At 41.6% G+C, this 18,962-nt stretch overlaps 1 protein-coding gene across 4 annotated transcripts in view; it reads right to left on the minus strand.

Moving 5' to 3' along the window:
* The window catches only part of FYCO1 (FYVE and coiled-coil domain autophagy adaptor 1), a 79,903-nt gene that overhangs the window by 38,746 nt on the left and 22,195 nt on the right, over positions 1-18,962 (minus strand). For all 4 annotated transcript variants that reach the window (XM_083379326.1, XM_083379327.1, XM_083379328.1 and 1 more), the window contains exons 13-14: positions 15,025-15,174; positions 863-1,068 (exon numbers count right to left, since the gene is read on the minus strand). In XM_083379326.1, the coding sequence (XP_083235452.1) occupies positions 863-1,068; positions 15,025-15,174 (356 nt within the window). The remainder of the gene's footprint in view (positions 1-862; positions 1,069-15,024; positions 15,175-18,962) is intronic.

An 18,962-nucleotide genomic window follows, 5' to 3' on the forward strand; every position in this document is an offset into this window, starting at 1 on the left:
TACTCCAAAAAGTCACCACTACATGTAGACTGGCAGCCTCCAAGATGTTTTAAAAAGTGTCTGTTTCTAGTAACATACAGCATGCATCCATTTCTGCCTAATCCACATAAAGTTCCATAAAGAAAGGTTCCGATTTTTGAGTGAATCTACTGCTTTGTCGGATTTTGAGTGCTGCATATGTACTGATAAGGTTCTAATACATACAAAATTACTGAACATGAATGAAACATGTATATCCATGTTCTGGAAATCCAGAATTTCCATCACAGTGAACATCGCACTATTGTGGGGAAAGATGGGACAGCAAAGAAAATAGATCATTCTAGAATGTCACCATCCCAGTTTCACAGGATATTTCTAATTTCCTCATTAAAGGTAAAGGTAAAGGTTCCCCCGCACATGTGTGCTAGTCGTTTCCGACTCTAGGGGCCGGTGCTCATCTCCGTTTCAAAGCCGAAAGCCAGCGCTTGTCTGAGGACATCTCCGTGGTCATGTGGCCGGCATGACTAGACGCCAAAGGCGCACGGAACGCTGTTACCTTCCCACCGGAGTGGTCCCTATTTTTCTACTTGCGTTTTTACGGGCTTTCGAACTGCTAGGTTGGCAGAAGCTGGGACGAGTAACAGGCGCTCACTCTGTTACGCGGCACTCGGGATTCGACCCGCCAAACTGCCGACCTTCCGATCGACAAGCTCAGCGTCCTAACCCACTGAGCCACTGCGTCCCTTAATTTCCTCATTAGATTCTCCTAATTAGGAAATATGCCCTGGATTATTTAACAAGCTGACCAAAAAGTAGTGTAACATACAATCTAACGTTTTTATAAAGCCACAATAAATTTGAAAAAATTGTTTTAGCTCACCCAAAATTTTGTGAACCAGGGACAATGGTGAGGCCAGCAGACTTGATGATGATGATGATTCTTCTGGTGTAAAGTTTAATTCAGAATCAACAGGATTGGCAGTCACTTTTTTAAAACAAGCTCGACAACAGCGTTCTTTCTTTCCAGTTTGCTTTGAAAAGGCATAATTGTTGCAGCAGTAATAGCAGAAAATGCATCCACACATTCTTAAAAAACAAAGTAAAAAACATATTTAAAATTAAGTACTTATGGGACACAATTTTCCATGCAGAAAAAACTAATATCTTAACAGTACTATAGTACTAAAACTAGATACCCTTGAAATCATTGGAAATATTAAAATTATATCTGAAAAAATATTTCATTTTATTATCAAATATTAACAGGAACCAGAAATTATTTTTAACAGGTTAATCTTTTCTTTCTTTCATTCTACACTTTTATTGAGAAATGAATTGTATTTCTGTACTAAATTCAGGATGCAATTGCTGTTCTAGAACTAGTTTAAGCAATTAAAGCCTTTTTAGTTGATTAATAACATTGCCTTGAATCTTCTCTTCAGTTCATCAGTTAAAAGATGACATCCTGTTACACTTGATTTCCTAATAAAACACCTATGCATATGTACATCAAAATCTAAGCCAATTCATTTTTGCCATAAAAGGCAAAAGGTTTACCAAGTAACACATCTATAGTCCTTCTCTCTCTATTCCTGCCTTCTCATACCTATAAACTATTGCTTTACATATGGTTTTGTAAACCATAATAACACAAATAAAGACCAATAATGTTCTAGGAATGTAGGACCTGAGAGATTGTACTAGAAACTTGTGAAGTTTTAATAACAGTCAATATTGTCATTTTGCCATTTAATAATTGAACAGGATGATTGAGAATTCTATTTGCAGAAATACATACAGGCTAGCTACCCACAGCAAGATCTGCTACAACATCTGCAAGAAAACAAGCAAGCTCAGAGAATACCAAGGACCCCTCAGTTTTACCTTCTTTTAAAATCACCCAGGCACCATAAAATGTCAGTATATGTTAATCTAGTAGGATTAGATCAAAATTCATCAGAGTTGCTATGTTCTGCGCTGTGAATTGCCTTCCAACCTTCCTCATTCACATTATGAATTTACTAGAATATTGGCAAAAATGAACATGAAAGTGAAAAGAATCAGTTGAAGTTTTGTCACACTAAATCAGACCATTAGTTCATTTCACTTAACATGGTCAGAATTCATGATTAAAGTTCTTGACAATGCTAGATACAGACTTTTAGAATAGAAAATGAGATTTTCTTAAGGCAAAGTATGTGCTGTTCCCTGAATCACATCTTTTCCTTGAATATTCATTGTGAAGACAGTAACTGAGGTTTTGAGTTTTCACTTTTAGCTACAGTGTGTGTGTGTATATATATATATATATATATATATATATACACATATATATACATATATATATACATATATATATATATATACATATATACATATATATATATATATATATATATATATATATATATATATATATATATATATATATATATGTGGATCCTTGGTTTTTCGGGTTTCTCCCCGCGTAGAACTAAAGGTGTAGGCGCAACGTTTCGACGAAATCCCATCCGTCATCATCAGGCTAGTGGTTTCTGCTTCCTTCTTCTGGGAGAAGTATGTGGCTGTTTGTTTTTCTTTTTTAAACTGCCAGAGGGGGTGTGTTCTGTGAGTGGAAGTGTGCTGATTGGGTGGGGATTATGTGTGTTCTGATTGGGTGGGAGTGTGTTTTGAATGGTGGGGGTGTTCTGATTGGGTGGGGGTGTGTTTTGAGTGGATGGGCTGGTCTCAGCTGCCAGCCTTAGACCTGAGCTGGTGAGTTGTGCTGTTTTTGTTTGCCTTCGTGTTTGTGGTGGTGCCATGTTTTTATAGTGGGTGTCAGTTTGCTTATTATGTGGTTTGGAGGGGTTTAAAGTGGCTGATGTTGCAGCTGTAGTTAGGTTTCTGTTTTGTGGTTGTGCCTCTTTATCATTGTGGGTTCGGATTTGCTTTTTGAATAGTTGTGTGGTGGTGATGTCATGTGATGTTATCATGAGTTTGGGTCTGGTATCATTCTTGGTGGTTGGGACTCGTCTGTCAATCAAGGCGGGTTTCCAAATAGCTGGTAGGCGAGAGGTATCATCTCGTTTGTTCATGCTGTGGGGGCGTTTTTCTATCTCAATGGCTTCTCTGATTATTCTGTTGTTAAAATGTTCAATTTTGGCGATAGTTTTGGTTTTTTTAAAATCAATTTCATGTCCCGTGGCTTCAAAGTGTTGGACCAGGGATGAAGTTTGTTCTCCCTTTCTGAGTGAGTTTTTGTGCTCTTCAATGCGTGCACTTATTCTTCTGTTGGTCTGTCCGATGTATGTGGTGGGGCAGGTGGTGCATGGGATTTCGTATACTCCTTGGTTTTCTAACCCAATTATGTCCTTGGGGTTTCTTAGGATGGTGGATACTTTTCTGTCTGTGTAGAATGCTGTTTTGATGTTGTGTTTTTGGAGGACTTTGCTGATTCTGTCTGTGGTCCCTTTTAAGTATGGGAGGAGGGCTTTGCCTTTTTCTTGTTCTCTGTCTTGGGTTTTTGTGGGTGTCTCTCTTCGGATTAAGTTGGTAATCATGTTTCTTTGGAATCCATTGGCTGTTAGTACATTAGTGAGGTTGTGTAGTTCGGTTTTTAGGTGTTGTTTGTCAGCTAGTTGTTTTGTTCTGGAGATGAGTGTCTTGGCTACGGAGTTGATCTGTGCTGGGTGGTGGTGTGAGAGTGCATTCAGATAGCGGTTTGTGTGCGTTTTTTTATGGTAGATAGTGTGTCCTAGGGAGCCGTTGGATTTCTTGTAGACTAAAACATCAAGGAAGGGAAGTTGGTTGTTAGCTTCTGTTTCCATGGTGAATTGTATTTTGGGGTGTAGGCTATTGAGGTGTGTGAGGAAGTCATCCAGTTTTTCTTTGCCATGTGGCCAGATTACGAAGGTGTCATCTACGTATCTGAGCCAGAGTTTGGGTTTGTGGTTGGATTTTTCTAGAGCGAGGGTTTCAAAGTGTTCCATGTAGAGGTTTGCGATGACAGGTGAAAGGGGTGAACCCATGGGTGCTCCTTCCATTTGTTTGTATCTTTGTCCATTGTAGATGAAGTATGTGTTAGATAGGCAGTGGTTGGTCAGATCTAGGATGTGTTTTGGGGGGTTGTATTTATTTAGGATAGCTGTCAAGGCTTCTTTGATTGGCACTTGGGTGAAGAGGGATACGACATCGAAGCTAACAAGTAGGTCACAGGGCTGTAAGTTTAGTTTACTTATGATCTCTATGAATTGGAATGAATCTTGTACGTGTGAGGTGATGGAATTTGCGTAAGGCTGTAGTTGTTTGGCAAGAAATTTGGCTAGATTTTGTAGAGGTGAGCCTATGGAGCTGACTATGGGTCTGAGAGGGGTTCCTTCTTTGTGTATCTTGGGCAGACCATAGAGCTTGGGACATCTGGATGATTTTTCTCTGGGAATGATTGTTTTCTGGATCTCTTCACTGATGGGGGTGGCTTTTATTTTGGATTTTGTGGTTTTTTCCAGGTAGGTGGTGGGGTCTGTCTTGATGAGTTTGTATGTGGAGTCTCGGAGTAGGTTGGATAATTTGGTATGGTAGTCAGATGAGTTCATTACCACCGTGGCGTTGCCTTTGTCTGCTGGCAGAATGATTATGCTGGTGTCATTTTTTAGGTTAAGTAGTGCTGTCTGTTCCTCTTTGGGTAAGTTGCTTTTGGGTGGTTTGCTGGTGCAGAGGATGTTGGTAACTTCGAGTCTGATTTTGTTGGCGTCATCAGGGTTGATTTTGGTCAGGCTGGATTCGACTCCGCATATAATGGTTTCCGTGGGAATGTGTTTGGGAGCGACTGCAAAATTAAATCCTTTAGACAGGACGTTGGTTTCGGCTTTGGTGAGAATCCTATCTGAGATGTTGTGCACAGTTTGTTTCATGTGTTGCTGTGGGAGAGGAGGGGTTTGTTTCTGGCGTTCCTTTAGTCTTCGGAGTTTATTGGTGTGTGTGTCTGTTTTGTAGGCAGTCTCTGTTTCAGCTCTCCAGACAGCAATTTGTTTGAATTTGTCCCAAAGTGTGGGGTGGATCTTGTTGCTGAGTTTGAGGTGAAGTGTGAGGAGGTCTCTGTTGATTCGGTCCAGGAGGAATCTTTTTGTGTGGAGTTCGTTTCTGATTAGGGCCAGTTCAGTTCTTATCAGGATGCGTTTGATGGCTGCAGAGTTGGAGTGGAATTTCAATTGGAAGGATGTGGGGATTAAATTTTGATCTCGGCAGTTGCGTAGGAATGTGAGGTCACACAGAATGGAAGCTCTTCGTACTTCGAGTTTTTCGTAGGTCTTGGTTAGCTGGTAGATTTCCTCCCCGTAGAGGTAAGATATTTGTTTTCTGAGGTTTTCGCGGGTGCCTGTATGTGGATCCTTGGTTTTTCGGGTTTCTCCCCGCGTAGAACTAAAGGTGTAGGCGCAACGTTTCGACGAAATCCCATCCGTCATCATCAGGCTAGTGGTTTCTGCTTCCTTCTTCTGGGAGAAGTATGTGGCTGTTTGTTTTTCTTTTTTAAACTGCCAGAGGGGGTGTGTTCTGTGAGTGGAAGTGTGCTGATTGGGTGGGGATTATGTGTGTTCTGATTGGGTGGGAGTGTGTTTTGAATGGTGGGGGTGTTCTGATTGGGTGGGGGTGTGTTTTGAGTGGATGGGCTGGTCTCAGCTGCCAGCCTTAGACCTGAGCTGGTGAGTTGTGCTGTTTTTGTTTGCCTTCGTGTTTGTGGTGGTGCCATGTTTTTATAGTGGGTGTCAGTTTGCTTATTATGTGGTTTGGAGGGGTTTAAAGTGGCTGATGTTGCAGCTGTAGTTAGGTTTCTGTTTTGTGGTTGTGCCGAAACGTTGCGCCTACACCTTTAGTTCTACGCGGGGAGAAACCCGAAAAACCAAGGATCCACATACAGGCACCCGCGAAAACCTCAGAAAACAAATATCTTACCTCTACGGGGAGGAAATCTACCAGCTAACCAAGACCTACGAAAAACTCGAAGTACGAAGAGCTTCCATTCTGTGTGACCTCACATTCCTACGCAACTGCCGAGATCAAAATTTAATCCCCACATCCTTCCAATTGAAATTCCACTCCAACTCTGCAGCCATCAAACGCATCCTGATAAGAACTGAACTGGCCCTAATCAGAAACGAACTCCACACAAAAAGATTCCTCCTGGACCGAATCAACAGAGACCTCCTCACACTTCACCTCAAACTCAGCAACAAGATCCACCCCACACTTTGGGACAAATTCAAACAAATTGCTGTCTGGAGAGCTGAAACAGAGACTGCCTACAAAACAGACACACACACCAATAAACTCCGAAGACTAAAGGAACGCCAGAAACAAACCCCTCCTCTCCCACAGCAACACATGAAACAAACTGTGCACAACATCTCAGATAGGATTCTCACCAAAGCCGAAACCAACGTCCTGTCTAAAGGATTTAATTTTGCAGTCGCTCCCAAACACATTCCCACGGAAACCATTATATGCGGAGTCGAATCCAGCCTGACCAAAATCAACCCTGATGACGCCAACAAAATCAGACTCGAAGTTACCAACATCCTCTGCACCAGCAAACCACCCAAAAGCAACTTACCCAAAGAGGAACAGACAGCACTACTTAACCTAAAAAATGACACCAGCATAATCATTCTGCCAGCAGACAAAGGCAACGCCACGGTGGTAATGAACTCATCTGACTACCATACCAAATTATCCAACCTACTCCGAGACTCCACATACAAACTCATCAAGACAGACCCCACCACCTACCTGGAAAAAACCACAAAATCCAAAATAAAAGCCACCCCCATCAGTGAAGAGATCCAGAAAACAATCATTCCCAGAGAAAAATCATCCAGATGTCCCAAGCTCTATGGTCTGCCCAAGATACACAAAGAAGGAACCCCTCTCAGACCCATAGTCAGCTCCATAGGCTCACCTCTACAAAATCTAGCCAAATTTCTTGCCAAACAACTACAGCCTTACGCAAATTCCATCACCTCACACGTACAAGATTCATTCCAATTCATAGAGATCATAAGTAAACTAAACTTACAGCCCTGTGACCTACTTGTTAGCTTCGATGTCGTATCCCTCTTCACCCAAGTGCCAATCAAAGAAGCCTTGACAGCTATCCTAAATAAATACAACCCCCCAAAACACATCCTAGATCTGACCAACCACTGCCTATCTAACACATACTTCATCTACAATGGACAAAGATACAAACAAATGGAAGGAGCACCCATGGGTTCACCCCTTTCACCTGTCATCGCAAACCTCTACATGGAACACTTTGAAACCCTCGCTCTAGAAAAATCCAACCACAAACCCAAACTCTGGCTCAGATACGTAGATGACACCTTCGTAATCTGGCCACATGGCAAAGAAAAACTGGATGACTTCCTCACACACCTCAATAGCCTACACCCCAAAATACAATTCACCATGGAAACAGAAGCTAACAACCAACTTCCCTTCCTTGATGTTTTAGTCTACAAGAAATCCAACGGCTCCCTAGGACACACTATCTACCATAAAAAAACGCACACAAACCGCTATCTGAATGCACTCTCACACCACCACCCAGCACAGATCAACTCCGTAGCCAAGACACTCATCTCCAGAACAAAACAACTAGCTGACAAACAACACCTAAAAACCGAACTACACAACCTCACTAATGTACTAACAGCCAATGGATTCCAAAGAAACATGATTACCAACTTAATCCGAAGAGAGACACCCACAAAAACCCAAGACAGAGAACAAGAAAAAGGCAAAGCCCTCCTCCCATACTTAAAAGGGACCACAGACAGAATCAGCAAAGTCCTCCAAAAACACAACATCAAAACAGCATTCTACACAGACAGAAAAGTATCCACCATCCTAAGAAACCCCAAGGACATAATTGGGTTAGAAAACCAAGGAGTATACGAAATCCCATGCACCACCTGCCCCACCACATACATCGGACAGACCAACAGAAGAATAAGTGCACGCATTGAAGAGCACAAAAACTCACTCAGAAAGGGAGAACAAACTTCATCCCTGGTCCAACACTTTGAAGCCACGGGACATGAAATTGATTTTAAAAAAACCAAAACTATCGCCAAAATTGAACATTTTAACAACAGAATAATCAGAGAAGCCATTGAGATAGAAAAACGCCCCCACAGCATGAACAAACGAGATGATACCTCTCGCCTACCAGCTATTTGGAAACCCGCCTTGATTGACAGACGAGTCCCAACCACCAAGAATGATACCAGACCCAAACTCATGATAACATCACATGACATCACCACCACACAACTATTCAAAAAGCAAATCCGAACCCACAATGATAAAGAGGCACAACCACAAAACAGAAACCTAACTACAGCTGCAACATCAGCCACTTTAAACCCCTCCAAACCACATAATAAGCAAACTGACACCCTCTATAAAAACATGGCACCACCACAAACACGAAGGCAAACAAAAACAGCACAACTCACCAGCTCAGGTCTAAGGCTGGCAGCTGAGACCAGCCCATCCACTCAAAACACACCCCCACCCAATCAGAACACCCCCACCATTCAAAACACACTCCCACCCAATCAGAACACACATAATCCCCACCCAATCAGCACACTTCCACTCACAGAACACACCCCCTCTGGCAGTTTAAAAAAGAAAAACAAACAGCCACATACTTCTCCCAGAAGAAGGAAGCAGAAACCACTAGCCTGATGATGACGGATGGGATTTCGTCGAAACGTTGCGCCTACACCTTTAGTTCTACGCGGGGAGAAACCCGAAAAACCAAGGATCCACATACAGGCACCCGCGAAAACCTCAGAAAACAAATATCTTACCTCTACGGGGAGGCAATCTACCAGCTAACCAAGACCTACGAAAAACTCGAAGTACGAAGAGCTTCCATTCTGTGTGACCTCACATTCCTACGCAACTGCCGAGATCAAAATTTAATCCCCACATCCTTCCAATTGAAATTCCACTCCAACTCTGCAGCCATCAAACGCATCCTGATAAGAACTGAACTGGCCCTAATCAGAAACGAACTCCACACAAAAAGATTCCTCCTGGACCGAATCAACAGAGACCTCCTCACACTTCACCTCAAACTCAGCAACAAGATCCACCCCACACTTTGGGACAAATTCAAACAAATTGCTGTCTGGAGAGCTGAAACAGAGACTGCCTACAAAACAGACACACACACCAATAAACTCCGAAGACTAAAGGAACGCCAGAAACAAACCCCTCCTCTCCCACAGCAACACATGAAACAAACTGTGCACAACATCTCAGATAGGATTCTCACCAAAGCCGAAACCAACGTCCTGTCTAAAGGATTTAATTTTGCAGTCGCTCCCAAACACATTCCCACGGAAACCATTATATGCGGAGTCGAATCCAGCCTGACCAAAATCAACCCTGATGACGCCAACAAAATCAGACTCGAAGTTACCAACATCCTCTGCACCAGCAAACCACCCAAAAGCAACTTACCCAAAGAGGAACAGACAGCACTACTTAACCTAAAAAATGACACCAGCATAATCATTCTGCCAGCAGACAAAGGCAACGCCACGGTGGTAATGAACTCATCTGACTACCATACCAAATTATCCAACCTACTCCGAGACTCCACATACAAACTCATCAAGACAGACCCCACCACCTACCTGGAAAAAACCACAAAATCCAAAATAAAAGCCACCCCCATCAGTGAAGAGATCCAGAAAACAATCATTCCCAGAGAAAAATCATCCAGATGTCCCAAGCTCTATGGTCTGCCCAAGATACACAAAGAAGGAACCCCTCTCAGACCCATAGTCAGCTCCATAGGCTCACCTCTACAAAATCTAGCCAAATTTCTTGCCAAACAACTACAGCCTTACGCAAATTCCATCACCTCACACGTACAAGATTCATTCCAATTCATAGAGATCATAAGTAAACTAAACTTACAGCCCTGTGACCTACTTGTTAGCTTCGATGTCGTATCCCTCTTCACCCAAGTGCCAATCAAAGAAGCCTTGACAGCTATCCTAAATAAATACAACCCCCCAAAACACATCCTAGATCTGACCAACCACTGCCTATCTAACACATACTTCATCTACAATGGACAAAGATACAAACAAATGGAAGGAGCACCCATGGGTTCACCCCTTTCACCTGTCATCGCAAACCTCTACATGGAACACTTTGAAACCCTCGCTCTAGAAAAATCCAACCACAAACCCAAACTCTGGCTCAGATACGTAGATGACACCTTCGTAATCTGGCCACATGGCAAAGAAAAACTGGATGACTTCCTCACACACCTCAATAGCCTACACCCCAAAATACAATTCACCATGGAAACAGAAGCTAACAACCAACTTCCCTTCCTTGATGTTTTAGTCTACAAGAAATCCAACGGCTCCCTAGGACACACTATCTACCATAAAAAAACGCACACAAACCGCTATCTGAATGCACTCTCACACCACCACCCAGCACAGATCAACTCCGTAGCCAAGACACTCATCTCCAGAACAAAACAACTAGCTGACAAACAACACCTAAAAACCGAACTACACAACCTCACTAATGTACTAACAGCCAATGGATTCCAAAGAAACATGATTACCAACTTAATCCGAAGAGAGACACCCACAAAAACCCAAGACAGAGAACAAGAAAAAGGCAAAGCCCTCCTCCCATACTTAAAAGGGACCACAGACAGAATCAGCAAAGTCCTCCAAAAACACAACATCAAAACAGCATTCTACACAGACAGAAAAGTATCCACCATCCTAAGAAACCCCAAGGACATAATTGGGTTAGAAAACCAAGGAGTATACGAAATCCCATGCACCACCTGCCCCACCACATACATCGGACAGACCAACAGAAGAATAAGTGCACGCATTGAAGAGCACAAAAACTCACTCAGAAAGGGAGAACAAACTTCATCCCTGGTCCAACACTTTGAAGCCACGGGACATGAAATTGATTTTAAAAAAACCAAAACTATCGCCAAAATTGAACATTTTAACAACAGAATAATCAGAGAAGCCATTGAGATAGAAAAACGCCCCCACAGCATGAACAAACGAGATGATACCTCTCGCCTACCAGCTATTTGGAAACCCGCCTTGATTGACAGACGAGTCCCAACCACCAAGAATGATACCAGACCCAAACTCATGATAACATCACATGACATCACCACCACACAACTATTCAAAAAGCAAATCCGAACCCACAATGATAAAGAGGCACAACCACAAAACAGAAACCTAACTACAGCTGCAACATCAGCCACTTTAAACCCCTCCAAACCACATAATAAGCAAACTGACACCCACTATAAAAACATGGCACCACCACAAACACGAAGGCAAACAAAAACAGCACAACTCACCAGCTCAGGTCTAAGGCTGGCAGCTGAGACCAGCCCATCCACTCAAAACACACCCCCACCCAATCAGAACACCCCCACCATTCAAAACACACTCCCACCCAATCAGAACACACATAATCCCCACCCAATCAGCACACTTCCACTCACAGAACACACCCCCTCTGGCAGTTTAAAAAAGAAAAACAAACAGCCACATACTTCTCCCAGAAGAAGGAAGCAGAAACCACTAGCCTGATGATGACGGATGGGATTTCGTCGAAACGTTGCGCCTACACCTTTAGTTCTACGCGGGGAGAAACCCGAAAAACCAAGGATCCACATACAGGCACCCGCGAAAACCTCAGAAAACAAATATCTTACCTCTACGGGGAGGAAATCTACCAGCTAACCAAGACCTACGAAAAACTCGAAGTACGAAGAGCTTCCATTCTGTGTGACCTCACATTCCTACGCAACTGCCGAGATCAAAATTTAATCCCCACATCCTTCCAATTGAAATTCCACTCCAACTCTGCAGCCATCAAACGCATCCTGATAAGAACTGAACTGGCCCTAATCAGAAACGAACTCCACACAAAAAGATTCCTCCTGGACCGAATCAACAGAGACCTCCTCACACTTCACCTCAAACTCAGCAACAAGATCCACCCCACACTTTGGGACAAATTCAAACAAATTGCTGTCTGGAGAGCTGAAACAGAGACTGCCTACAAAACAGACACACACACCAATAAACTCCGAAGACTAAAGGAACGCCAGAAACAAACCCCTCCTCTCCCACAGCAACACATGAAACAAACTGTGCACAACATCTCAGATAGGATTCTCACCAAAGCCGAAACCAACGTCCTGTCTAAAGGATTTAATTTTGCAGTCGCTCCCAAACACATTCCCACGGAAACCATTATATGCGGAGTCGAATCCAGCCTGACCAAAATCAACCCTGATGACGCCAACAAAATCAGACTCGAAGTTACCAACATCCTCTGCACCAGCAAACCACCCAAAAGCAACTTACCCAAAGAGGAACAGACAGCACTACTTAACCTAAAAAATGACACCAGCATAATCATTCTGCCAGCAGACAAAGGCAACGCCACGGTGGTAATGAACTCATCTGACTACCATACCAAATTATCCAACCTACTCCGAGACTCCACATACAAACTCATCAAGACAGACCCCACCACCTACCTGGAAAAAACCACAAAATCCAAAATAAAAGCCACCCCCATCAGTGAAGAGATCCAGAAAACAATCATTCCCAGAGAAAAATCATCCAGATGTCCCAAGCTCTATGGTCTGCCCAAGATACACAAAGAAGGAACCCCTCTCAGACCCATAGTCAGCTCCATAGGCTCACCTCTACAAAATCTAGCCAAATTTCTTGCCAAACAACTACAGCCTTACGCAAATTCCATCACCTCACACGTACAAGATTCATTCCAATTCATAGAGATCATAAGTAAACTAAACTTACAGCCCTGTGACCTACTTGTTAGCTTCGATGTCGTATCCCTCTTCACCCAAGTGCCAATCAAAGAAGCCTTGACAGCTATCCTAAATAAATACAACCCCCCAAAACACATCCTAGATCTGACCAACCACTGCCTATCTAACACATACTTCATCTACAATGGACAAAGATACAAACAAATGGAAGGAGCACCCATGGGTTCACCCCTTTCACCTGTCATCGCAAACCTCTACATGGAACACTTTGAAACCCTCGCTCTAGAAAAATCCAACCACAAACCCAAACTCTGGCTCAGATACGTAGATGACACCTTCGTAATCTGGCCACATGGCAAAGAAAAACTGGATGACTTCCTCACACACCTCAATAGCCTACACCCCAAAATACAATTCACCATGGAAACAGAAGCTAACAACCAACTTCCCTTCCTTGATGTTTTAGTCTACAAGAAATCCAACGGCTCCCTAGGACACACTATCTACCATAAAAAAACGCACACAAACCGCTATCTGAATGCACTCTCACACCACCACCCAGCACAGATCAACTCCGTAGCCAAGACACTCATCTCCAGAACAAAACAACTAGCTGACAAACAACACCTAAAAACCGAACTACACAACCTCACTAATGTACTAACAGCCAATGGATTCCAAAGAAACATGATTACCAACTTAATCCGAAGAGAGACACCCACAAAAACCCAAGACAGAGAACAAGAAAAAGGCAAAGCCCTCCTCCCATACTTAAAAGGGACCACAGACAGAATCAGCAAAGTCCTCCAAAAACACAACATCAAAACAGCATTCTACACAGACAGAAAAGTATCCACCATCCTAAGAAACCCCAAGGACATAATTGGGTTAGAAAACCAAGGAGTATACGAAATCCCATGCACCACCTGCCCCACCACATACATCGGACAGACCAACAGAAGAATAAGTGCACGCATTGAAGAGCACAAAAACTCACTCAGAAAGGGAGAACAAACTTCATCCCTGGTCCAACACTTTGAAGCCACGGGACATGAAATTGATTTTAAAAAAACCAAAACTATCGCCAAAATTGAACATTTTAACAACAGAATAATCAGAGAAGCCATTGAGATAGAAAAACGCCCCCACAGCATGAACAAACGAGATGATACCTCTCGCCTACCAGCTATTTGGAAACCCGCCTTGATTGACAGACGAGTCCCAACCACCAAGAATGATACCAGACCCAAACTCATGATAACATCACATGACATCACCACCACACAACTATTCAAAAAGCAAATCCGAACCCACAATGATAAAGAGGCACAACCACAAAACAGAAACCTAACTACAGCTGCAACATCAGCCACTTTAAACCCCTCCAAACCACATAATAAGCAAACTGACACCCACTATAAAAACATGGCACCACCACAAACACGAAGGCAAACAAAAACAGCACAACTCACCAGCTCAGGTCTAAGGCTGGCAGCTGAGACCAGCCCATCCACTCAAAACACACCCCCACCCAATCAGAACACCCCCACCATTCAAAACACACTCCCACCCAATCAGAACACACATAATCCCCACCCAATCAGCACACTTCCACTCACAGAACACACCCCCTCTGGCAGTTTAAAAAAGAAAAACAAACAGCCACATACTTCTCCCAGAAGAAGGAAGCAGAAACCACTAGCCTGATGATGACGGATGGGATTTCGTCGAAACGTTGCGCCTACACCTTTAGTTCTACGCGGGGAGAAACCCGAAAAACCAAGGATCCACATACAGGCACCCGCGAAAACCTCAGAAAACAAATATATATATATATATATATATATATATATATATATATATATATATATATATATATATATATATATATATATATATATATATATATATATATATATTATATGACCAAAGCTCCTCTCATGAAGCATAAATGAAACATGGACATCTGAACCTAAGAGAATACTTCTTTCTTTCTTACAACCCCTAGAACTGAAACTCCAAATATCTTTTGAATAGTACTTTGGGTGGAACTGGGGAGAAGTCCAAATATGTGTAAAAATATTATAAAATAGGCCTGGGAAAATTGTGCTGATTGTTAAACATCAGACCAGTCAGCAGTGCTCATATTTGTTCAATCCCCTCAAAATACTGACCTGCAATGATGACGACGATTCAGCCAGCCAAATTCTTTTTGACAGTCTAAACAACTAGTGACTTCAGCATCACCAAGCCATCTTTGTTCTGCTGTGAGCTTCTGCTGGAATTCCAGGGCATCTGATTTCTGCCAAAGAGCATCCTTGTCCCTTTCAAAGTCATGTATGGAAAAATAATTTGTCATTTGATAAATTTGTGTTTAAAAATCTTAAGTCTGGTCCCCTATAGGAGAAATTCACTTTCTCAATTAAGAACTGTCTGATAAATCTAAAGTTGGTTGGAGTCCTGAGAGGCTACCTTGATTTTTTTTTAATTCTCTGTGGTATATAAAAAGTTCTGCTAAGTAGCTGCATGTGCTGGTTTTAAAAACATAAGTAAGTTTATATCTGGTTAGTTCTTGGATGAAGAAATATGGAGGTAATTGCCTAGTCTGAAAAATAAAAAAAATGGAAAAACTATTTCCATATTGCAACCAAAGAAAAACTTTATGAGATATCCATGAACTTATCAAAAATCCAGCTTGACTTGAGGGAGGCTTTCCTTTTAGCACATGAGAAATGTAATAATAAAATGGATACACACATGCACATGCACGCACACACACATGTTCATATCAATAAACAAAAACAGAATTCTGGCTCATTAGGGAACAAGGAAACTCAGTGGCACCCATTGCTCATTAATTCTTCCTTGGTTTTTTTCCTTAGCAGAAATAGATAATAAACTATGATTCTGTGATGAACATTATGTATAATCTAGGACCTGCATTTTGAGCCTCTTTCAACATGTTACAATCATTAGCTAAAAACAAACTCTAGTCTATACCTTGGGCGATTAGGAGTATAATGACCCATGGTTCCCACGTGAACATATTGTTAAACAAATAACAGAATCCTTCTGGTTTGTTTGGCCACATTTCCTATGCAATGCTATAAATCGATCATCTGTTACAATCCAGGAAGTTTTGGCTGCAGTTACTGCAATTAAAAATGGTACTATCAGCTGTGAAATCTAAGGGGGTAGTTACTTTTTCACAATGGTGCATTGCATACTGGATGACTCTGCTTACAAATCAGCACCAATTTGTGGTGATCTGTTCCTTCAGATTCATTTTATATATCAATAGGATATACCTTAGGCTTTGATAATAATGAATGGCAAACATTCAGAAAATCCAAAAAAGGGCAAATATTTTGTGCAGAATTTCACATAGAAGAACAAAGCCTAAGAAAGAATAAATTTACAAAACAAAACCAGACAACAAAGCTACCAAACACCCAAGGAAGCTAACCTATTTCAAGCATATGGATTGCCAGCATTTGGGTCTAATGTTAAATAAATATTATCAGAGAAGCAGCACTGTTTTCTCTGAAACTTTAAATGTCAAGCTATCACCCACAAACCACAGGATTTAACAAATAGTCAAACGTATGATAAAAAAATTAGTCAACAGTGCAGAGTGTGATTCCACAACCAGATAGAGGTTATATTGCTTCCAATCAATTACACATGCATAAGAAGAAGATTATGAATATTCTTGAGTCTGCAAATAAATTCTTCCATTTTAGACTTAAAACAGAACAATGTATTTGCAGATTCAACAATATTAATTTCTTCTCGTCAGTAAAGAACATGAGAAGAGTCTATTTGGGCTGATATGTGTATTTCATCACATCACAATCTTTTGCTTTGTTGAATTTGTGATATAATCAGACTGGTTAGTGCAAAGTTTTAAATATGGGTTGCCTTATCAATGTAACAATAAAATGGAAAATACAAAATGTTTCCATTAATATTTTCTAGCCCCAGAGTATTATTGATATGCATATTAACTGTATTCATACTGCATATTTTCAGTTTGAGATATTTAGCATGTTTAGGATCTTCATATTATTTTGTACTATATGTCTGTTATATGGAAAATGATGGGCTGGATAACAGAAATGGATTCCCTATGCCCTTATTGTTAAGAGGCTAATCTTTCAACACTAGAAAGATAAATTAATGGCCCAACTGACCTCCAAGGGATTGAATACCTGATAGAATAACAGAGTCACAGAGTTGTAAGGGACCTTGGAGGTCTTGCAGTCCAACCCACAGCTCAGGCAGGAAACCTTATACCCATGGTGGCAAACTTATGGCACGTGTGTCACAGATGGCACGCAGAGTCCTCTCTGTGGGCACCCGCACCATCGCCCAAGTCCTAGGCCTTTAGCTGGGTTTTATAAAACCTTTTCGCTTTAGGCCTCTGCCACCTTATACAAAAAAAGAGGTTCAATCAATCAATCGATTTCAACTTCTCACTGGTAAAAAAAATCATGCAGTTGGAATTGATTGATTGAGCTTTTTAGTCCCACACAGTCTGCTGTTACCTCCATGACCATGCCCGCCCAATGAGCCACGCCCATACAGCACATCATGATACATAAGTGGGTTTTGGGTTGCAGTTTGGGCACTTGATCTCTAAAAGGTTCGCCATCACTGCCCTATACCATTTCATACAAATGGTTGTCCGATCTCTTCTTAAAAACTTCCAGTGTTGGAGCATTCACAACCTGGAGGCAGGTTGTTCCACTGATTGTTCTAACTATCAGGAAATTTCTCCTTAGTTCTAGGTTGCTTCTCTCCTTGATTAGTTATTGATGTTCCTTATGACTTAAGATTGAGTTGGTTATGAATGTGGATTACAGGCAACCTCTCTTATGGTCTACAACTCCAGCACTAAGCAATACAGTCACAAAGTGAAACATCGTGTGACTGCACTGAATTTTATCAGTTTTGGATGCAGTTGTGAAGAAAATCACACACAGTCATTAAGTGTGAAATCACATGACCATGATTTGAGACTTCCTCCAACTTCCCAAATGACATTTTTATCAGAAGCCAACTGGGAAGACTGCAAATGGCAATCACGTGCCTGCAGGATGCTGTGACTGTCATAAATGCAGAACAGTTGCCAAGCATCCAAATCAAAATTACATGATTACAGAGGGAGTTGGAACATCTGCAATTTTAAGGATCAATCATAAATCTCCTTTTTCAGTGTTGTTGTAGTTTCCAACAGTTGCTGAACAAGCAGTTGGTAAGGAAAGACTACACACACACACACACACCATTGTGTATATGTGTATATATATGTATGTATGTATATATACATACACACATACATACATACAATGGAATATGGACATCCTTTATCCTAACAGTTGTATAAACTTCAATGCATATCTATAGGAAACTATGTTTGTTTAAAGCAACACGCCCCCCTCCCAAAAAAACTACTATTGTGTTGCTGTTGCAATAGAACATTATCCTTGGTGGAGCAGTGGGCTAATGCCTCCTTAAATAACACCAGCTGCCTGCAATTAGTGCAGGTTCGAGTCCCACCAGACTCAAGGTTGACTCAGCCTTCCATCCTTCCAAGGTAGGTAAAATGAGGACCCAGATTGTTGGGGGCAATAAGCTGACTTTGTAATAATGCTGCTGGGGGGTGGTGAAAGCCCTAATAAGCAGGCATATACATAGAATGAAGACTATTGCTAAGCACATTGGTTTGTGCTTAAATTGTAAGTCGCCCTGAGTCTTCGGAGAACGGAGGGATATAAATGGGATAAAAAAAATATTCAAATAATCAGTCTCTATAATCATTCCATCCTCAAATCTCAACTCACCTAGATTCTCCTAATACAAAAACATTGGGGAAAAGTAGTAAGAAAATGTGATATTGCCATATGACAGAATATGAAATTGGATAGAGAGCTGTGGAATAAATTAGGTCTTCTGAAGGCCTGTAAGCAAACTCTGTTCCTGAATGATAACACAGTTCCTGGTTAAAAGGGGGAGAAATATTGTTCCCTGTAGAATTCCAAATGGACAACGCATGATTAGTGCTGCAGAGAAAAATACAATATATTTAGAATATATTGAATTGCAGATT

This window comes from Vipera ursinii, assembly GCF_947247035.1.
Source record: "Vipera ursinii genome assembly, chromosome: Z".
Taxonomy (NCBI): domain Eukaryota; kingdom Metazoa; phylum Chordata; class Lepidosauria; order Squamata; family Viperidae; genus Vipera; species Vipera ursinii.